The sequence below is a fragment of the Pseudorasbora parva genome, chromosome 12 (assembly GCF_024679245.1).
Source record: "Pseudorasbora parva isolate DD20220531a chromosome 12, ASM2467924v1, whole genome shotgun sequence".
Lineage (NCBI taxonomy): Eukaryota > Metazoa > Chordata > Actinopteri > Cypriniformes > Gobionidae > Pseudorasbora > Pseudorasbora parva.
In genome coordinates this window covers 41,687,417-41,703,536 of record NC_090183.1, presented here as the reverse complement: position 1 = coordinate 41,703,536, position 16,120 = coordinate 41,687,417, and the positions used below count along the sequence as shown (strand labels likewise).

The 16,120-nt window shown below is 38.9% G+C and overlaps 1 protein-coding gene across 7 annotated transcripts in view; it reads left to right on the top strand.

The window, feature by feature from the left end:
- Window positions 1–16,120, top strand: part of ngfb (nerve growth factor b (beta polypeptide)) — an 89,212-nt gene that overhangs the window by 40,168 nt on the left and 32,924 nt on the right. For 2 of the 7 annotated variants that reach the window (XM_067460342.1, XM_067460344.1), the window contains exons 5-6: window positions 9,646–9,784; window positions 14,816–14,852. Coding sequence is in view for 1 of the 7 variants with exons in the window: in XM_067460341.1 (XP_067316442.1) it covers window positions 9,735–9,784 (50 nt within the window). In the remaining 6 variants the exon portion in view is untranslated. Of the gene's footprint in view, window positions 1–9,645; window positions 9,785–14,733; window positions 14,853–16,120 lie in introns of those variants that run through there. The other 5 variants (XM_067460343.1, XM_067460341.1, XM_067460348.1 and 2 more) reach the window with 5 other exon arrangements.

Sequence of the window (16,120 nt, the reverse complement as noted above, 5' to 3'; positions counted from 1 at the left end):
AATGACGCGTTCGGTGACGGTGAGCTGCATTACACACGGAACTGAAATGCTGGCTACAAATCTCTAGCTCTCATTTTGGTCATTGTTTGTCATGAAAAACGGAGATATTTGACTGTCGTCGTAGGAGAAGTCACACTGCAGGATTGTGTGCCAAATCTTCTGACACTGCCAGAATTTCGTCTGAGGTAAAATTTGATCGAAAGCGCTCATTAATCGGCTGCCGGTGAACATGTCAAACTAACGATCAAAGACGTTCGATTTTAGCCTAGGATCTGAGGAATCTTTTTGGATTTGCTAAATTTGTCTCAGACGGCCAAATCGTGGCCAAAATCGCACATTGTGCACCTGACTTAAGACCATTGCGTTTTTCGGAGAGATGGGCTTCATAGAAGAAGGAAGCAAACGAGCCGTTCAAAGGATAGACAGAGGTGTGGAATAAAGGTCAAATATAACAAAAACACGGCCTTTAAAAAAAATAAGTATTTAGACATGTTATGCTGCGCCCTATACAGGGAGTGCAGAATTATTAGGCAAGTTGTATTTTTGAGGATTATTTTTATTATTGAACAACAACCATGTTCTCAATGAACACAAAAAACTCATTAATATCAAAGCTGAATATTTTTGGAAGTTTTAGTTTTTAATTTTTAGTTTGAGCTATTTTAGGGGGATATCTGTGTGTGCAGGTGACTATTACTGTGCATAATTATTAGGCAACTTAACAAAAAACAAATTTATACCCATTTCAATTATTTAATTTTACCAGTGAAACCAATTTAACATCTCAACATTCACAAATATACATTTCTGACATTCAAAAACCAAACAAAAACAAATCAGTGACCAATATAGCCACCTTTCTTTGCAAGGACACTCAAAAGCCTGCCATCCATGGATTCTGTCAGTGTTTTGATCTGTTCACCATCAACATTGCGTGCAGCAGCAACCACAGCCTCCCAGACACTGTTCAGAGAGGTGTACTGTTTTCCCTCCTTGTAAATCGCACATTTGATGATGGACCACAGGTTCTCAATGGGGTTCAGATCAGGTGAACAAGGAGGCCATTTCTTTTATACCCTTTCTTGCCAGCCACGCTGTGGAGTACTTGGAGGCGTGTGATGGAGCATTGTCCTGCATGAAAATCATGTTTTTCTTGAAGGATGCAGACTTCTTCCTGTACCACTGCTTGAAGAAGGTGTCTTCCAGAAACTGGCAGTAGGACTGGGAGTTGAGCTTGACTCCATCCTCAACCCGAAAAGGCCCCACAAGCTCATCTTTGATGATACCAACCCAAACCAGTACTCCACCTCCACCTTGCTGGCGTCTGAGTCGGACTGGAGCTCTCTGCCTTTTACCAATCCAGCCACGGGCCCATCCATCTGGCCCATCAAGACTCACTCTCATTTCATCAGTCCATAAAACCTTAGAAAAATCAGTCTTGAGATATTTCTTGGCCCAGTCTTGACGTTTCAGCTTGTGTGTCTTGTTCAGTGGTGGTCGACTTTCTGCCTTTCTTACCTTGGCCATGTCTCTGAGTATTGCACACCTTGTGCTTTTGGGCACTCCAGTGATGTTGCAGCTCTGAAATATGGCCAAACTGGTGGCAAGTGGCATCTTGGCAGCTGCACGCTTGATTTTCCTCAGTTCACGGGCAGTTATTTTGCGCCTTGGTTTTTCCACACGCTTCTTGCGACCCTGTTGACTATTTTGAATGAAACGCTTGATTGTTCGCTGATCACGCTTCAGAAGCTTGGTTATTTTAAGACTGCTGCATCCCTCTGCAATATATCTCACTATTTTTTACTTTTCTGAGCCTGTCAAGTCCTTCTTTTGACCCATTTTGCCAAAGGAAAGGAAGTTGCCTAATAATTATGCACACCTGATATAGGGTGTTGATGTCATTAGACCACACCCCTTCTCATTACAGAGATGCACATCACCTAATATGCTTAATTGGTAGTAGGCTTTCCAGCCTATACAGCTTGGAGGAAGACAACATGCATAACGAGGATGATGTGGTCAAAATACTCATTTGCCTAATAATTCTGCACTCCCTGTAAATACAACCAAGCCTAGAAAAAAAACACGAAACCACCCCTTTTATATAAAGCATTAGCCTGACGTGGTCATACTCAATTCTAGTCAGAATATGAGTCTGATACTTCTCCTTTGAGCTTTAATTATGGGGGCGTATTTCAACCGACACAGAAGAGACTCAATTGGACAGACCAACAACCAATCAGAGCTACAGAGTAAGTGACGTATGTTGAGTGACGCATAGCTGTCAAAAGAACACACACTGCCTAGAACTAGTAGAAGATGAGTGTAAACAAAATAAAAACTATTATTTGAAAGCTGGAACCGAACCCGGCGGGAAGACATGGACCCGACTGGACTCAATTGTCTCAAATTCCACAATAAACTGCTCTTAACAAGTCAATAAACAAGCGGCGAAAAAATATAACTTTTCGTGCAGCCTACCTATATGATGGCCGTTGTCTCCCTTCCTTGTACCTGATTGTGATGTATAATATTCCTCTCTTGTTGTTCCAAGCTTAATTCTCTTATCATTTTAGCTGTAAAAGTCCACTTCATGTCATGGTGACGGATTTATGTGTCTTTGCAGATTTGCATTTCGACTCAAGTTAACTCACATAATAACTTGCCCTTTTGGACTAAGGATTGCTCGTTGGGTGCCATGGCCGCTGACGTCAGCATTATTTATTTGCTATCTTTGTGAGCCGAGTCTGACCACCAAAACTTTAAGATTAAACAAGACAGTTCATTCATATTATTTTTACGCAACCTGAAATATGAAATATGACAGTTCACCTAAGATTTTGTTGCTAATTTTAAATATATTGTACATTGTTACCGTGCGCTTGCATTAAATTGGCCCGCTTTCTAAACGGCTGAGAGAGCGCAAGCTCGTGTTTTTTTGTTTTTCTAAACCTTATTTTCCCAGCTCACACTTTTCTTATCCTAATGTTAAAGCTTGCAAGTTACACAAAACACACAAGCCGTGCTGACTCTGATCACGGCCAGGTGTTCTCCTAGTCCGATCGTCTCGGGTATTACACACAATGTTAAACAGACCCGGGACCCGAAGTAATAGATTGGGACCCGACCCGGACCCAGACGACCATTTAAAATATAGACCCAAACGCGTACGGGTCCCGGGTCCACGGGTCTCGGGTGCTCCGTGAAGACCTCTACGGCAAAACATCTTTCCCATCGGCAAATGCCTTGATCGCGGTCCTCTGTTCCTCTTTTAAAATGAATGCGCTGTCGATATCTTCTATGACAGATGCGATGGCGGAATCTACACATCTCAGTTCTTAAACCCAAGCGCTGTTTGATGACGTGGCTGATTACATTTCTGATGATAATCTGTCAATCATCGCCCTGACAATGTGATTGGTCTGAACAGTTTCTGTTCAGGCATAATAACTCTACAGATTGAGTCCAGACCGAACTTCCCAACCTAAAAATGTTGTGGGCGGGGCTAAGTTCGGCTGGCATCCAGGCTAATAAAGCATTGACTTCATCTTCCCTTCGCACTGATTGTCCACAAGGGCGGGGCAATAATCCCTCCTTTCTAGCAATCAGTCCCTAATGGACAAAATCAAGCCTTGTATTTTAATGCACATCATGGAGGCAAATCGCCTGACAACGCAGAGTGCATTCAAATTGTTTAATGCACAGGATTATCCTGCATATGGTCATTTGTCAGCATTGATAAGTTAAAGGGTTAGTTCACCCAAAAATGAAACTAATGTCATTAATGACTCACCCTAATGTCGTTCCTCACCCGTAAGACCTCCGTTCATCTTCAGAACACAGTTTAAGATATTTTATATTTAGTCCGAGAGCATATCGTATGCACACTATTCCAGAAAGGGAATAAAAACATCATCAAAGTAGTCCATATGTGACATCAGTGGGTTAATTAGAATCTCTTGAAGCATCAAAATTTTACATTTTGGTCCAAAAATAACAAAAACTACAACTTTATTCCGCATTGTCGTCTCTTCCTCATTTGTTTTCAAACCTTAAATAAAGATTCAAACGGTCATGAATCAGCGTATTGATTCATGATTCGGATCGCCAATGTCACGTGATTTCAGCAGTTTGACACGCGATCCGAATCATGAATCATGAGTTATTCCTTACTTATTGCACACTTTCCAGCAATTACAATACAGTAAGGCACTGTAGTCAAGTCAAGTCAGAGTTTATGTATAGAGCATATTTGGCTGCATTTGACCCAAGTGTTCTACACTAAGAAATATACAGGAGCAAATTAGAACAAAAATGTATAATTTAAATTTAAAATATATGTATTCTTTGACTTGACTTGACATGACATGACTTGACTACAGTGCCTTAAATTGATGTTTTAAAGCTTGACAACTTGCACAGTAATTTCATTATAGTATATAGATTATATCTCCTCTTTGCTTTAGATTAAATTTGTTATCTTAAAACATTTTAATATCCAGAGCAACATATTTAAGAAAGCTTGGTTTCTCTCTTATAACTGAGACCATCTCAGCATGTGTAAGTGGACATGGGTTTACCATATTGCATTATACACTGACCTGAAGATGGGCTGCAAGTGGAAGTCAAGCTTAATTAACTAATTAATTGAAACTTCCAGCTGCTGGTTGCAGCATCTGTTGTTGAAATCGTCTGCTGAGAGTCTCCGGTGAGAATTAATTTACTCTCTCTGCTAACAAGTCTTTGGTGGGTCAAATCTGCTCCCTTTAGAGGACTTCAAAAACAAGATACATCCATAATTACTTTTTGCAAAGTATGTTTGGAAATATTGTCATGTGTTAAAATGTAATGTTCATCAGGCTGGTTGTGTTTATAGCTTTATCTAATTTATCTATGTATAGCTGCCCTGGTAAACATTGAAATGGGGGCAGCCAAATGTCCAAAAAGCTATCAACGCCCTCTTGTGGTTTAACATGGAGCCTACAATGAAAATAAATGTTTGGGGAGGATTGGCTGCAATACAACTATTAGGATGAGGAAAAAATGTTATTGACTTTTATTTAATGTGAAACACTCCAGCTGGGCGGTTTAGAGATAAAAGTTGTTCTTGTATAAACATCTTTACACCACCCTGTAATGTTTTTCTACAAGTACATTTTCTTGCAGACTTTTAGACACAACAATGAATATGTTTGATGGACACCACAAGGAGGCAGCAAATATATATAACCAATGAGTTTGTCATTCATCAGTGTTCCTTCCTGTCTTGGTTGTAGTTAATCAGTAGTGTTTGCTAAAGCCAGAATCTTTACTCAAGCTTTATATTTGGGATTTGAACAAACCATCCCGCAACAATCTAGCAATGGCGTAGCAGCAGGCGAACAACCACTCGGCACACAATTTAAAGAATGGAATTCAAATTGAATGAGTTTTTAAAATAACCAAAGGCATGCTATAGAACCTTTTTCAAAGTTAACAAAATTCAAATGAGACAATACATCATCTATCCTTCTTCTAAAACATGTTTTAGTTCTACCGTGATTCGCTGTGGTAAGATTATTATCTTGATACAAGTCGATACAATTATGGCGGGATGGTTTTCATCTCATCTGCCAGTGTGTGTATACGTCTATGGAATGTTAAAGCTGCCAGTATTAAAAATACATAAATACATAAATAAATATACAAAGAAATGTAAAAAAGCAAAAATGAATAATTATTTGTACATTTATTTCCATATTTATGTATTTGTTTATTTATTTCCATATATATTTATTTATGAATTTATTTATTTCCATATTTATTCCTTTCTACATTTATTTATTTATGCATTTATTTAGTCCTACATTTAATTATTTCTACATTCATTTATTTATGCATTTATTTCTTCCTACATTTATTTGTGCGTAGGGTAATGAGGAGGGCGGGGTTTACCTCAGACATAGCAATCGAGCTCAGAGTAGGCGAGAGCGAAGCGTTGAGGCCACAGTGACACCTTGTGGTGTGGCCAAAATACAATAAGTATAGCCTACTGATGTTGATACTGTCTTTGATGAAGGACTTGGATATGTATATGGCCAAAATCTAATATCACGGGTTTAGTCATATCACCCTAACTGTAGCCTACTGTGTTGTAAAATGTCCTGGGCTAACAAACATGAACAGCATCTTCAACAGATCTGATAACAGGGACTCTGAAATAATTGTGCTTGATATTTTCTTACGGAAAGGAAGCAGAAGCCACATATAGGCTACAGTGAAGTCCATACATTTGAAACAAGATCATGTTTTTCTATTAAGCAGTGGCAGTCTTCAGCCTTCTTCCATAAACTCATGGCCAGGGGCAACATTATTAAAAGTATGAACGTTAATCCAAAAATATGGCATGATGGAATCAATACGTTTAATATAAACTAAAACAGACAGCAGGTGGCAGCACTTCCCTGTCGTAATGAGAGAGTTCAATCCATTCGTTTGATTCCTTAAAATACACAAATCAAAAACAACACAATGTGTTGAAGAGGTTCAGCTGTATTTCTACATTTCTATAACTGTTTATTTCACAATTACATAATGAATTGTTCTGCAATAAACTGTACAAACTGATTCTGAGGGAGTGTGGGTGGGGTCTTCTTGATACTATTTACTACTGCGCAGACTCGGGCTCTGTGTTCACTGTGCACTAACTCTGGTCCCAAATCAGTGCAAGATGTCAGCGCCATATTGGGACATTGGCAGCTTCTCTTTTCTACAATGGAAGAGAGGGCATCATCCATCTTTTTTACAGTCTATAGCCCTATTCGAATGGGATTAGATTAACATGGGGACGTGGGGATAAAGTAATTTTTACCTCAGGACGTCTGTAATATTAATGGCCAATTCGCACGGGATTAAGACATCTCAGTAAAACTATCAGAAGTGGGAGGAGTAACTCACTTTACGCACCACAGTAACCTCCGTGTCGTCATGTGCGTATGACGTTGTTGTTATCACGTGAGCAAACACAACATAAGCGCCAGTCTGAACTCTGTCTACAATATAATGTGTGTTTTAATCAAGCCTGCAGTCTCCCTCTCAGATACTGAAGCTTTCGCGCCTCGATTGCCCCCCGGTGACCGGTCCCAGTATAGCTGCCCCTCTGTGTTTTCTAATGGACACGAGGCAAACTAAACCTTTTTGGGAGGAGATTGGAGCTTTAGCTTTAATTTCTACATTTCCATAACTGTTTATTTCACACCAACAAAATTAATTGTTCTGCATCTGCGAGAGTGTGGGCGGGCTTTTGATATCGCAGCTGTACTTCCTGCTCTACTTCCTGCGCTCTACTGCGCAACTCCGGTCCCGAAATCGCTACTGCGCAAACTCGGTCCCAAGATGTCAGCGCCGTGCAGGCCACCTGAAAGCTTCAAATATGGCAAGCGGAAACGGATGATGTTGAGTCGTCCATATTTTTTTACGGTCTATGGTTTTAATAAACAGTTAGATCCAGTCTAACGATTCTGATTGGATTATGTTGGTAATGGATGCTTCAAACGCCTCAAAGCTCGCAATGCATGTTTTTTTTTTACTTTTAAACGGGAAATGACTAAAATTTTACCATACATTTTTACAGCGGGTCTATTCGAACTGGATTAGTATTACCCAAGGTAATTTTTCTGGACCTTTTTACAGAAGGTAAAAGTCTTGGTAAACTTTACTGACATTGGCACATTTGGATGGGACTAAAATCACAAAGAACCTCTGGTAATAATTACTTTACCCCCACGTCCCAATGTTAATCTAATCCAGTCCGAATAGGGCTTATGACTAAAACCAAACTTATTCAAAAAAGAACACTTGAATTTACATGATAAAAAAACTACATAAACTGACACAAACTAGCTCAATTGACGTCCAGCTCCTCCTCTCTGGAGTTTCAGTATTCTGGGAATAGTCCAGCTCCTCCTCTCTGGAGGTCCAGTATTCTGGTAATAGTCCAGCTCCTCCTCTCTAGAGGTCCAGTATTCTGGGAATAGTCCAGCTCCTCCTCTCTAGAGGTCCAGTATTCTGGTAATAGTCCAGCTCCTCCTCTCTAGAGGTCCAGTATTCTGGTAATAGTCCAGCTCCTCCTCTCTAGAGGTCCAGTATTCTGGGAATAGTCCAGCTCCTCCTCTCTAGAGGTCCAGTATTCTGGTAATAGTCCAGCTCCTCCTCTCTAGAGGTCCAGTATTCTGGGAATAGTCCAGCTCCTCCTCTCTAGAGGTCCAGTATTCTGGGAATAGTCCAGCTCCTCCTCTCTGGAGGTCCAGTATTCTGGTAATAGTCCAGCTCCTCCTCTCTAGAGGTCCAGTATTCTGGGAATAGTCCAGCTCCTCCTCTCTGGAGGTCCAGTATTCTGGTAATAGTCCAGCTCCTCCTCTCTAGAGGTCCAGTATTCTGGGAATAGTCCAGCTCCTCCTCTCTAGAGGTCCAGTATTCTGGGAATAGTCCAGCTCCTCCTCTCTAGAGGTCCAGTATTCTGGGAATAGTCCAGCTCCTCCTCTCTGGAGGTCCAGTATTCTGGTAATAGTCCAGCTCCTCCTCTCTAGAGGTCCAGTATTCTGGGAATAGTCCAGCTCCTCCTCTCTAGAGGTCCAGTATTCTGGGAATAGTCCAGCTCCTCCTCTCTGGAGGTCCAGTATTCTGGGAATAATCCAGCTCCTCCTCTCTGGAGGTCCAGTATTCTGGGAAAAGTCCAGCTCCACCTCTCTGGAGGTCCAGTATTCTGGGAATAGTCCAGCTCCTCCTCTCTGGAGGTCCAGTATTCTGGGAATAGTCCAGCTCCTCCTCTCTGGAGGTCCAGTATTCTGGGAATAGTCCAGCTCCTCCTCTCTGGAGGTCCAGTATTCTGGGAATAGTCCAGCTCCACCTCTCTGGAGGTCCAGTATTCTGGGAATAGTCCAGCTCCTCCTCTCTGGAGGTCCAGTATTCTGGGAATAGTCCAGCTCCTCCTCTCTGGAGGTCCAGTATTCTGGGAATAGTCCAGCTCCTCCTCTCTGGAGGTCCAGTATTCTGGGAATAGTCCAGCTCCACCTCTCTGGGCATCTAATGGGGTGGAGGGATATATTTTTGGTAGGTTTAGGGTGTGTTACTCCAGCTCCACCCATTAGGCCCAAATTCTTATTTATATTTTGAATGTTTTGTTCTTATATTTTCAGCTTTTATTAAAAGTTTAGGTGTTTGTTTTAATTTTGGTGTTTTGTCATTTGTATGTAGTTTTTTGTTATTTTAGTATCAAGTTAATATTTATTTTATATATATTTTATTTCAGTTAACATTTTTTTATTTGAAGTAAAAAAAAAATGTTTTTTTACTGTTTTAGCTTAACTATTATAACACTGACACTAAAAGCATATTATTTGCAGTTATTTTTAATCTACTCCATCAATAAACATATTCCAACATCAGATTTATGAAGGTAGGTAAACAAATCAAATGCTAAGACTAACAATGCATAAGTCTTATAATCTGGAAATTATTTTTGTCTTATGATTTAGAGAGTATTAGAGCAAAAGGCAAAACCTATTGCATCATTTATCCAGCCAAACAACCGTCGTTTTACTCCAAAATCTTTGAAATGTTTTGTAAGATTAATTACAAAGGAATTTTCCCCTCCTTTTCCCCCAGTGACAGAGGAGAACAATGAACAGAGAAGGTTGGATGGACAGATTGGAGAGGAGTGTAAATGACAGTGGGAGGTAAACCCAAGAGATGACATGGGTCACCACAAGTACAAAAGAAACCGGATGGATTTCCCATTGTCAAAGTAAATGGACAAACAATATTGCACATTATTTGATTGTATATTTGTGATCAAAATAACCATTTTTATTATTCTTTTTGTACTATAATCGTTATAAGGAACTAGTCTGTACAATACATTATTAGCTGAACCAATGGAGGCAGTGCCTAAGGGTCATTTAACTCTTCGGGAGCCATGCACATTCATAGGGAGAGGGTCTTTGTGCTAATTCCTCGAGAGATGGTAGCTTTTTGGATCTCTTCTTAGATTTCAAAGGTGAGAGGGGTCACTTGATCTGCCGGGTGCTTGTTAGGAGGGGCTTCATGACATGCAATAGCTTAGGAGCTCTTCATAGTGTCTGTATAGTGTTTGTGTGAGCCCACATATGGTGTGGGTGGGAATAGTAGCTTGGCAAACCTAATCCCCTAACTGGTAATTCATCTTCCAAGTTAGACTTCCAGTTGGTTTCCAAGTGATAAGCTTTAGACAAATTGGTGTGTTTTTAATTTGCCAGAGAATTCTAGAACACTAGTTGACATTGCTCATTAGTCAGTCTGATTGGAGAGATCATTATGAGCACTGCTAGGTGTGATGCATATTTATTCCTCAAATTACGTCCACATTCCACATTACTATTAATCTTCCTTGAGGGACTGACACACTGAGACTATATTCTAAATCTTTTTTGTCTGATTGCTTCTGACCATTTCCCCTTAAACCCTATTTATAGACTGCACACAGAACATTTTAAAAGCCATATAATCGTCCAGATTTAGTGTTTAGCAATTAAGCCAAATTAGTTTTTCAATTAATCTCAGAATTGCAGTCAAATCAATGATAGTTCATATGATGAACGAATACCTGGAGTCTTATTTAGTTTCTAGATCCTAAAGATCCTATTACTCTAGATTAAATCCTAAAGTAAACCCGACTTTAAGCTTGATAACATTTTTGTCAAAGTGCATAGACAATTATAATAATAATAATAATAATAAATTTTATTTATAATGCACTTTATATTAAACAAAATCTCAAAGTGCTACAGAATTTAAAAACAAAAACAAAACAATCAACAACAATAAATAAATAAAACCGAAAAATAAAATAAAATAAATTAAACAAGTAGCAAGTCAATTAAAAGTCAATTAAAAGCTCTGCTAAAAAGGTGGGTACAAGTAATTATGTACAAGTAGCATTTATTTTATTTTATTTTATTTATAAATAATTAAATTTTTTATTCTGCCTATTGGGGAAATTGTGTGCAAATGTTTTCTATTTTTTTCTTTTCCCGCTCTGAACTGTTACTTCATTGCAGAAGGGCCGGCAGAGAGGATTGTTCACGGCTGTTCAAATCAAATTAGTTTTTGCTCTACCATCATGTTTCACTTATCACATTGTGTTGACAACTCTTAAGCACTGAGCGATTTAAGCCGGTGATGCGGTCAGACAGGCCTCATCAAAGTGTTTCCTGTACATGCCGATGAGATGTGTGTGCAGATGTTTGTAACGTGGCTGTGTTATGTGTCACCAGAAATCTCTAGAACATCTGGAATTGAATCTGGAATTACAATTATCTGAACTGATAAAACAGGTGGGGGCCTTTCTATTTTCTAGGATCATCTCCCATACAAGAGTACACTTTTTTGCAGATATTCTTTTATGAAAGCATCTAGAAGGGAACTGTTAGCATTCATTTAATTTATATAGGTGAAAATGGCTGTCTTTGTGGGACCACAGAACGTACAGATGGACTAAATGAAAGATTCCCACATAGGGGACGTTCTCGTGACCTTGCACAACATTCCCTAAAAGTTCTCTAAAGGTGATGAAAATCCCGAACCTTTATAGAACATTAGGGATGTTCCTGAAACGTCCTCTTTTGGTTATGAAAGTGCTGCAGTTCAAGGTTTCTTATATGGTCACATAGCCACATTACAAAGAGGATATTTGGGATGTTAACAGAACATTCCCACATGGTCCTCTGTTGGTCATATAATAACGTTCCCGATATGAATTTAAGGGGATGTTCTGAGAACATCTGCCAAATAACATCCCTGAACCCTTTAAAGAACTCCACATCATGACCGACTCGTGACGTTCAAGGACACCAGCGGGGACATGTGAGAATGTTCTGGGAACAACATATTTCCAAATAAAATATGACGTCGCCTGGTAACATTGCCAGAAAGTTCAGAGTTCTTTAAAGGGTTGGAGGACATTATTTGGCAGAATGTTTTGGGGACCTTATTTTATTTTGGAAACATTTTCACAACATCTCTTGACACCAGCGGGGACGTTCTGAGAACTTTCTGGGAACGTAAAATTTCTAGCTTGGTCATTGAATCATTCAGCTGATTCGTACAAAAAATCGCTGATTCATTCAGGAAGGAATCAAGTGGCTAGGTGATTTCAACTTGGGCTTTGTTTAAGTCCAATTTGTTACTCCTTTCTTGCTAACTTCGCCCCGTTCACTCGGATGTACATTGTAGGGAACCACGCGTCGGCCCAACAATGGAATCCAATGGCATGGGCAAAGGTATAATGTGTGTGTCATTTCAGCCCTTCTGTAAAGTTCACTTAATTTGTAGAATTTTTTTCATAAATTCATGCTTCGCTTTTTCGCATTTTAACGCGTGATGGCACTCATGAACGAGGTTGAACTGGAAGCCATGTTAATCTTGGACTAAATCGGCTACCGTAGAAGTTAAAACGAAATCGGAGAGGAACAGAAACTAAAATTCACTGGATGGTCATATACCTTTACACCGCTAGATGGGGGGAAATATCACACAGTGTAGCTTTAAGGTCTCCTGGCTACAGAATTTCCCAAAGACTTCTCTACCAGTTTCCCTTTAATACCCAGACAAGAACAAAACAGTTGTAAATATTTCCTACACAGGGTTATACCTGATTTCGGGGGAGAGGAGAAGATTATCAGATATCTTGAGGAGACGCCACCCCAAAAAGGAGAACAATTCTCCTAAGTTTTCAATCTTCCTCATAATACCAGTGACTGCTGTGAAATTGAGTCCGTTTTAAATATGAACTTTAAAATTGATACCAAACACGAAAGAGAATAAAAATAGATTCACAAGATATAGCATATGTGGTATGTAGGCATTCTTCGGGAACTTTTAGTGACTTGAATCAGGAGGAAAGGAAGGGAGTAGGGAGAGTGGGGATGATAGATAAGCAAGGAGAGAAGTTTGGGCAAGGCGGTGTCCAGCTCTTTGAGATCTTATCTCCAGATTAGTGAGTTTTAGTGTTTTATTGCAGGGGGTTTAATCTCAGCTTTTGTCTTAGCCGGAAAACCAAGCCTGACAACGCCATTGTTTATCTTGCACGAGTGCTCATTACCCTTGCAATGTGTTTAAATGGAATGCCCTGTGCTTTTGACACAATTGAGCTGATTTTTTATTTCGTTTTATGCATTATTCTATAGGCCTGTGTATGCTTGGGCAAAAATTGCACAAATTAAAATATCAGTACAATAAACTATAACTGTCAGCTTACGAGTATTATGCAGTTAAATGTCAAAATAATTCCAATATCATACACTAGAGGTTTTGGAATGGGGTAAATGAAGCGTGATCTGCTGTGACATACAATCATGTTTCATCATGGTCTACGGATCTATGGTGCTATATTGGCTGCGACCGAAATAGCATTCTCTCTTGAGTAGGTACTTATTTTGAATAAGTAATGGCCGCTTAAAAAGTACATTCTAGATATGAATATGTGTAGTATGAATGTAATCTGGGTGTACTACATTTGTCATTTTGCCCTTATCATGTTGTCTAAAAGCGTCAATTGCTTGGCTTCACTGCTGTTCACAAATCCTCTCCCGTGGCCTCATCGGATAGTAAAGTGTCTGTCGTAAGCACACTTCAGAATCTACTCTTTTGTGAGTACTGTGAATTCAGATATACTTTTTTTGGTTACATACTGTTTTTTTGCCTACTATATAATAGGGAAGTATGCAATTTCAGATACAACCATTGAGTAGACTCTTTCCTTCGAGGGGTTGAGGGTCTGTCCAAATAAGCTTGCACTTCAAAATGGCAAAAGGGATTTCACTGAGGGGAAGTGCTTATAGGGAAGATTGAGAGATAAAGGGATAATTCACCCAAAGAAGAACATTCTTTCATCATTTACTCACCCTTAACAAATAAAGATATTTTGAAGAATGTCAGTAACCAAACGGTTTATGAGCCTCATTGACTTCCATAGTGGGGTTTTTTGGAAGTCAGTGGTGTCCATCAACTGTTTAGTTACACATATTTTTCTTCTTTTGTGTTCAATAGAAGAAAGACATGCGCTGGTGTCTTGGTTCTTTTAAAAATTCTCTAGACATTAAATTGTTTTATTCCACTGCCCTACCTCTCATGCAAAACTCAAAACTACATTCAATGTAATTGCTTTAATATACGCTCATATGTCAACACTCCATAGAGTATGACCTCCCTTTAAATAAACGGGAGTAACAGCTTCAGAAAAAACAATCATTGGTTGTTAAAATGTCTTTTAGACGCTCTTATAATAAAGGATACAACATGACCCATATAACTAGTGTAACACTATACTGAAACTCTTATATTTAGATTTGTACACATTCATATTAAAGAGAAAGACATTTTTGTCTGAGCAGCACTGAACTCGACAGGAAATAATGCCTACATTGAAGAGAACGAACAAAGGATGCCATATGCTGACAGCTAGAGTGTGAATTAAAAATTCTATTATTGTGGCATAAAAATACAATTCCCCTCAGGATAAAAATGCAAATTTTATTCAAACTATGCTACATATTCATATAGAGCAACAGTATAGCTGCAGGTTTTGTTCATATTAAAGGCACTATTCATATTGAAGGTCACTGAGCACTTAATGTGATGAAAAGTGATGATTTATATATGCATTCAGAGAACAGAGAATGCAGAGAACATCCCTAAAATTTCTGAAAGCTTTGGAAAATAGAATCAATTGCATCTGGTATATATGATCAGTGTAATATATCCATTAGGAATATAACATATTATCTTTTGTGTTCCATAGATGAAGAACAGTCATACCGATTTGGACCAGCATGAGGGTGAGTAAATGATGAAAGAATTTTCTTTTTCATTTATTTTTTAATTTTTCAGTCACTTTTTAAGTCAACATTCATTTGTGAGTGAAATATACATTTCAATTTGAAGTGTTAATACTACAAACATCCCAGTCTTCCATTGTTTGACTAACAGCCATAAGGTGGCTCAAACAAAAAGAGAAATTACAGACTTAAAAAATTACAGACTTTAATTGTCATATGCTGAGATGAATGGAAAAACTCCTTTGGCTTAATGGCTAAGAACTAACTCTTCAACATTTTCCAGATGATTATATGGTTTTTAAAAAAGTTTTGTGTGCAGGCTATAAATAGTGTTTACGGTAAAGATCAGGAGCATTCAGACAAAAAATTATAAAAAATCCCACAGAACATGTATAAAATAAGTGTGCTGTTTTGTGTTAAATATGTAAATGTGAAGATTTTCTCCAAGTAGTTCACATCGATTTCCAGTCATTATCGCAATCACAGCACTAAAGCCCAGTTTTTGGCAGTTTCTCATGGACGTAATCAACCGAACACATTCAAAGTCAATATTTTCAAAGAGGCTGTTGTCTGTTCCAAAGAACATAAAATGGCGGGATTTTGTGAATTCCTTGATAGCTATCCATGTTATTGTCAGGAAACTGAAATCCAGCATGGAAATCGACATTTACATCTGACACAACACAGATACTGTCTTTCCATATGTCAGAAGTCAAATGATGTCTGTCCTGATGGCTCATGGAGAAGGTCAAAGGGTCTTTGGCAGCAGATTCTTGCTCTTCGGAGCCTGAATTCCTTCATTCTGACTGTGTGGCTGAGTCTTGAGAAGCTGCAGAGCTGATGAGACTTTCTTCTCATCTTATGAACAACACTTGGCTCATACTCGCGTCCAGAGGAAATTACTTTTCCTAGCTACTCTTCATCTCAAGTGCTCACTTTGTGGTGGGGGGGGGGGGGGGGGTGTTCATTATTGTTCATTATTGTTCACACTCCTGTGTGTTTGAGTTAAATAAATGGTAATGTTGAGATCAATGTGCTTCTGCGGTACATCTGTCATTTTCCAACTATGGAATCTTTTTTTTGTGTCGTCACAGTGAGTGCATTTGCATTTATAACAGAAAGCTGATAGCTATAAGAGAGGCATTTACATGAGACTTTGAAATTACAGAAAGTGTTTTTGCATGCATGCAAAGCAAGATCAGAGTATGTAAAAAACCTAGGTCAGGTTTAGGGACAGGATTAGTTAGTTGCTAAGTTAGTAGTACAAT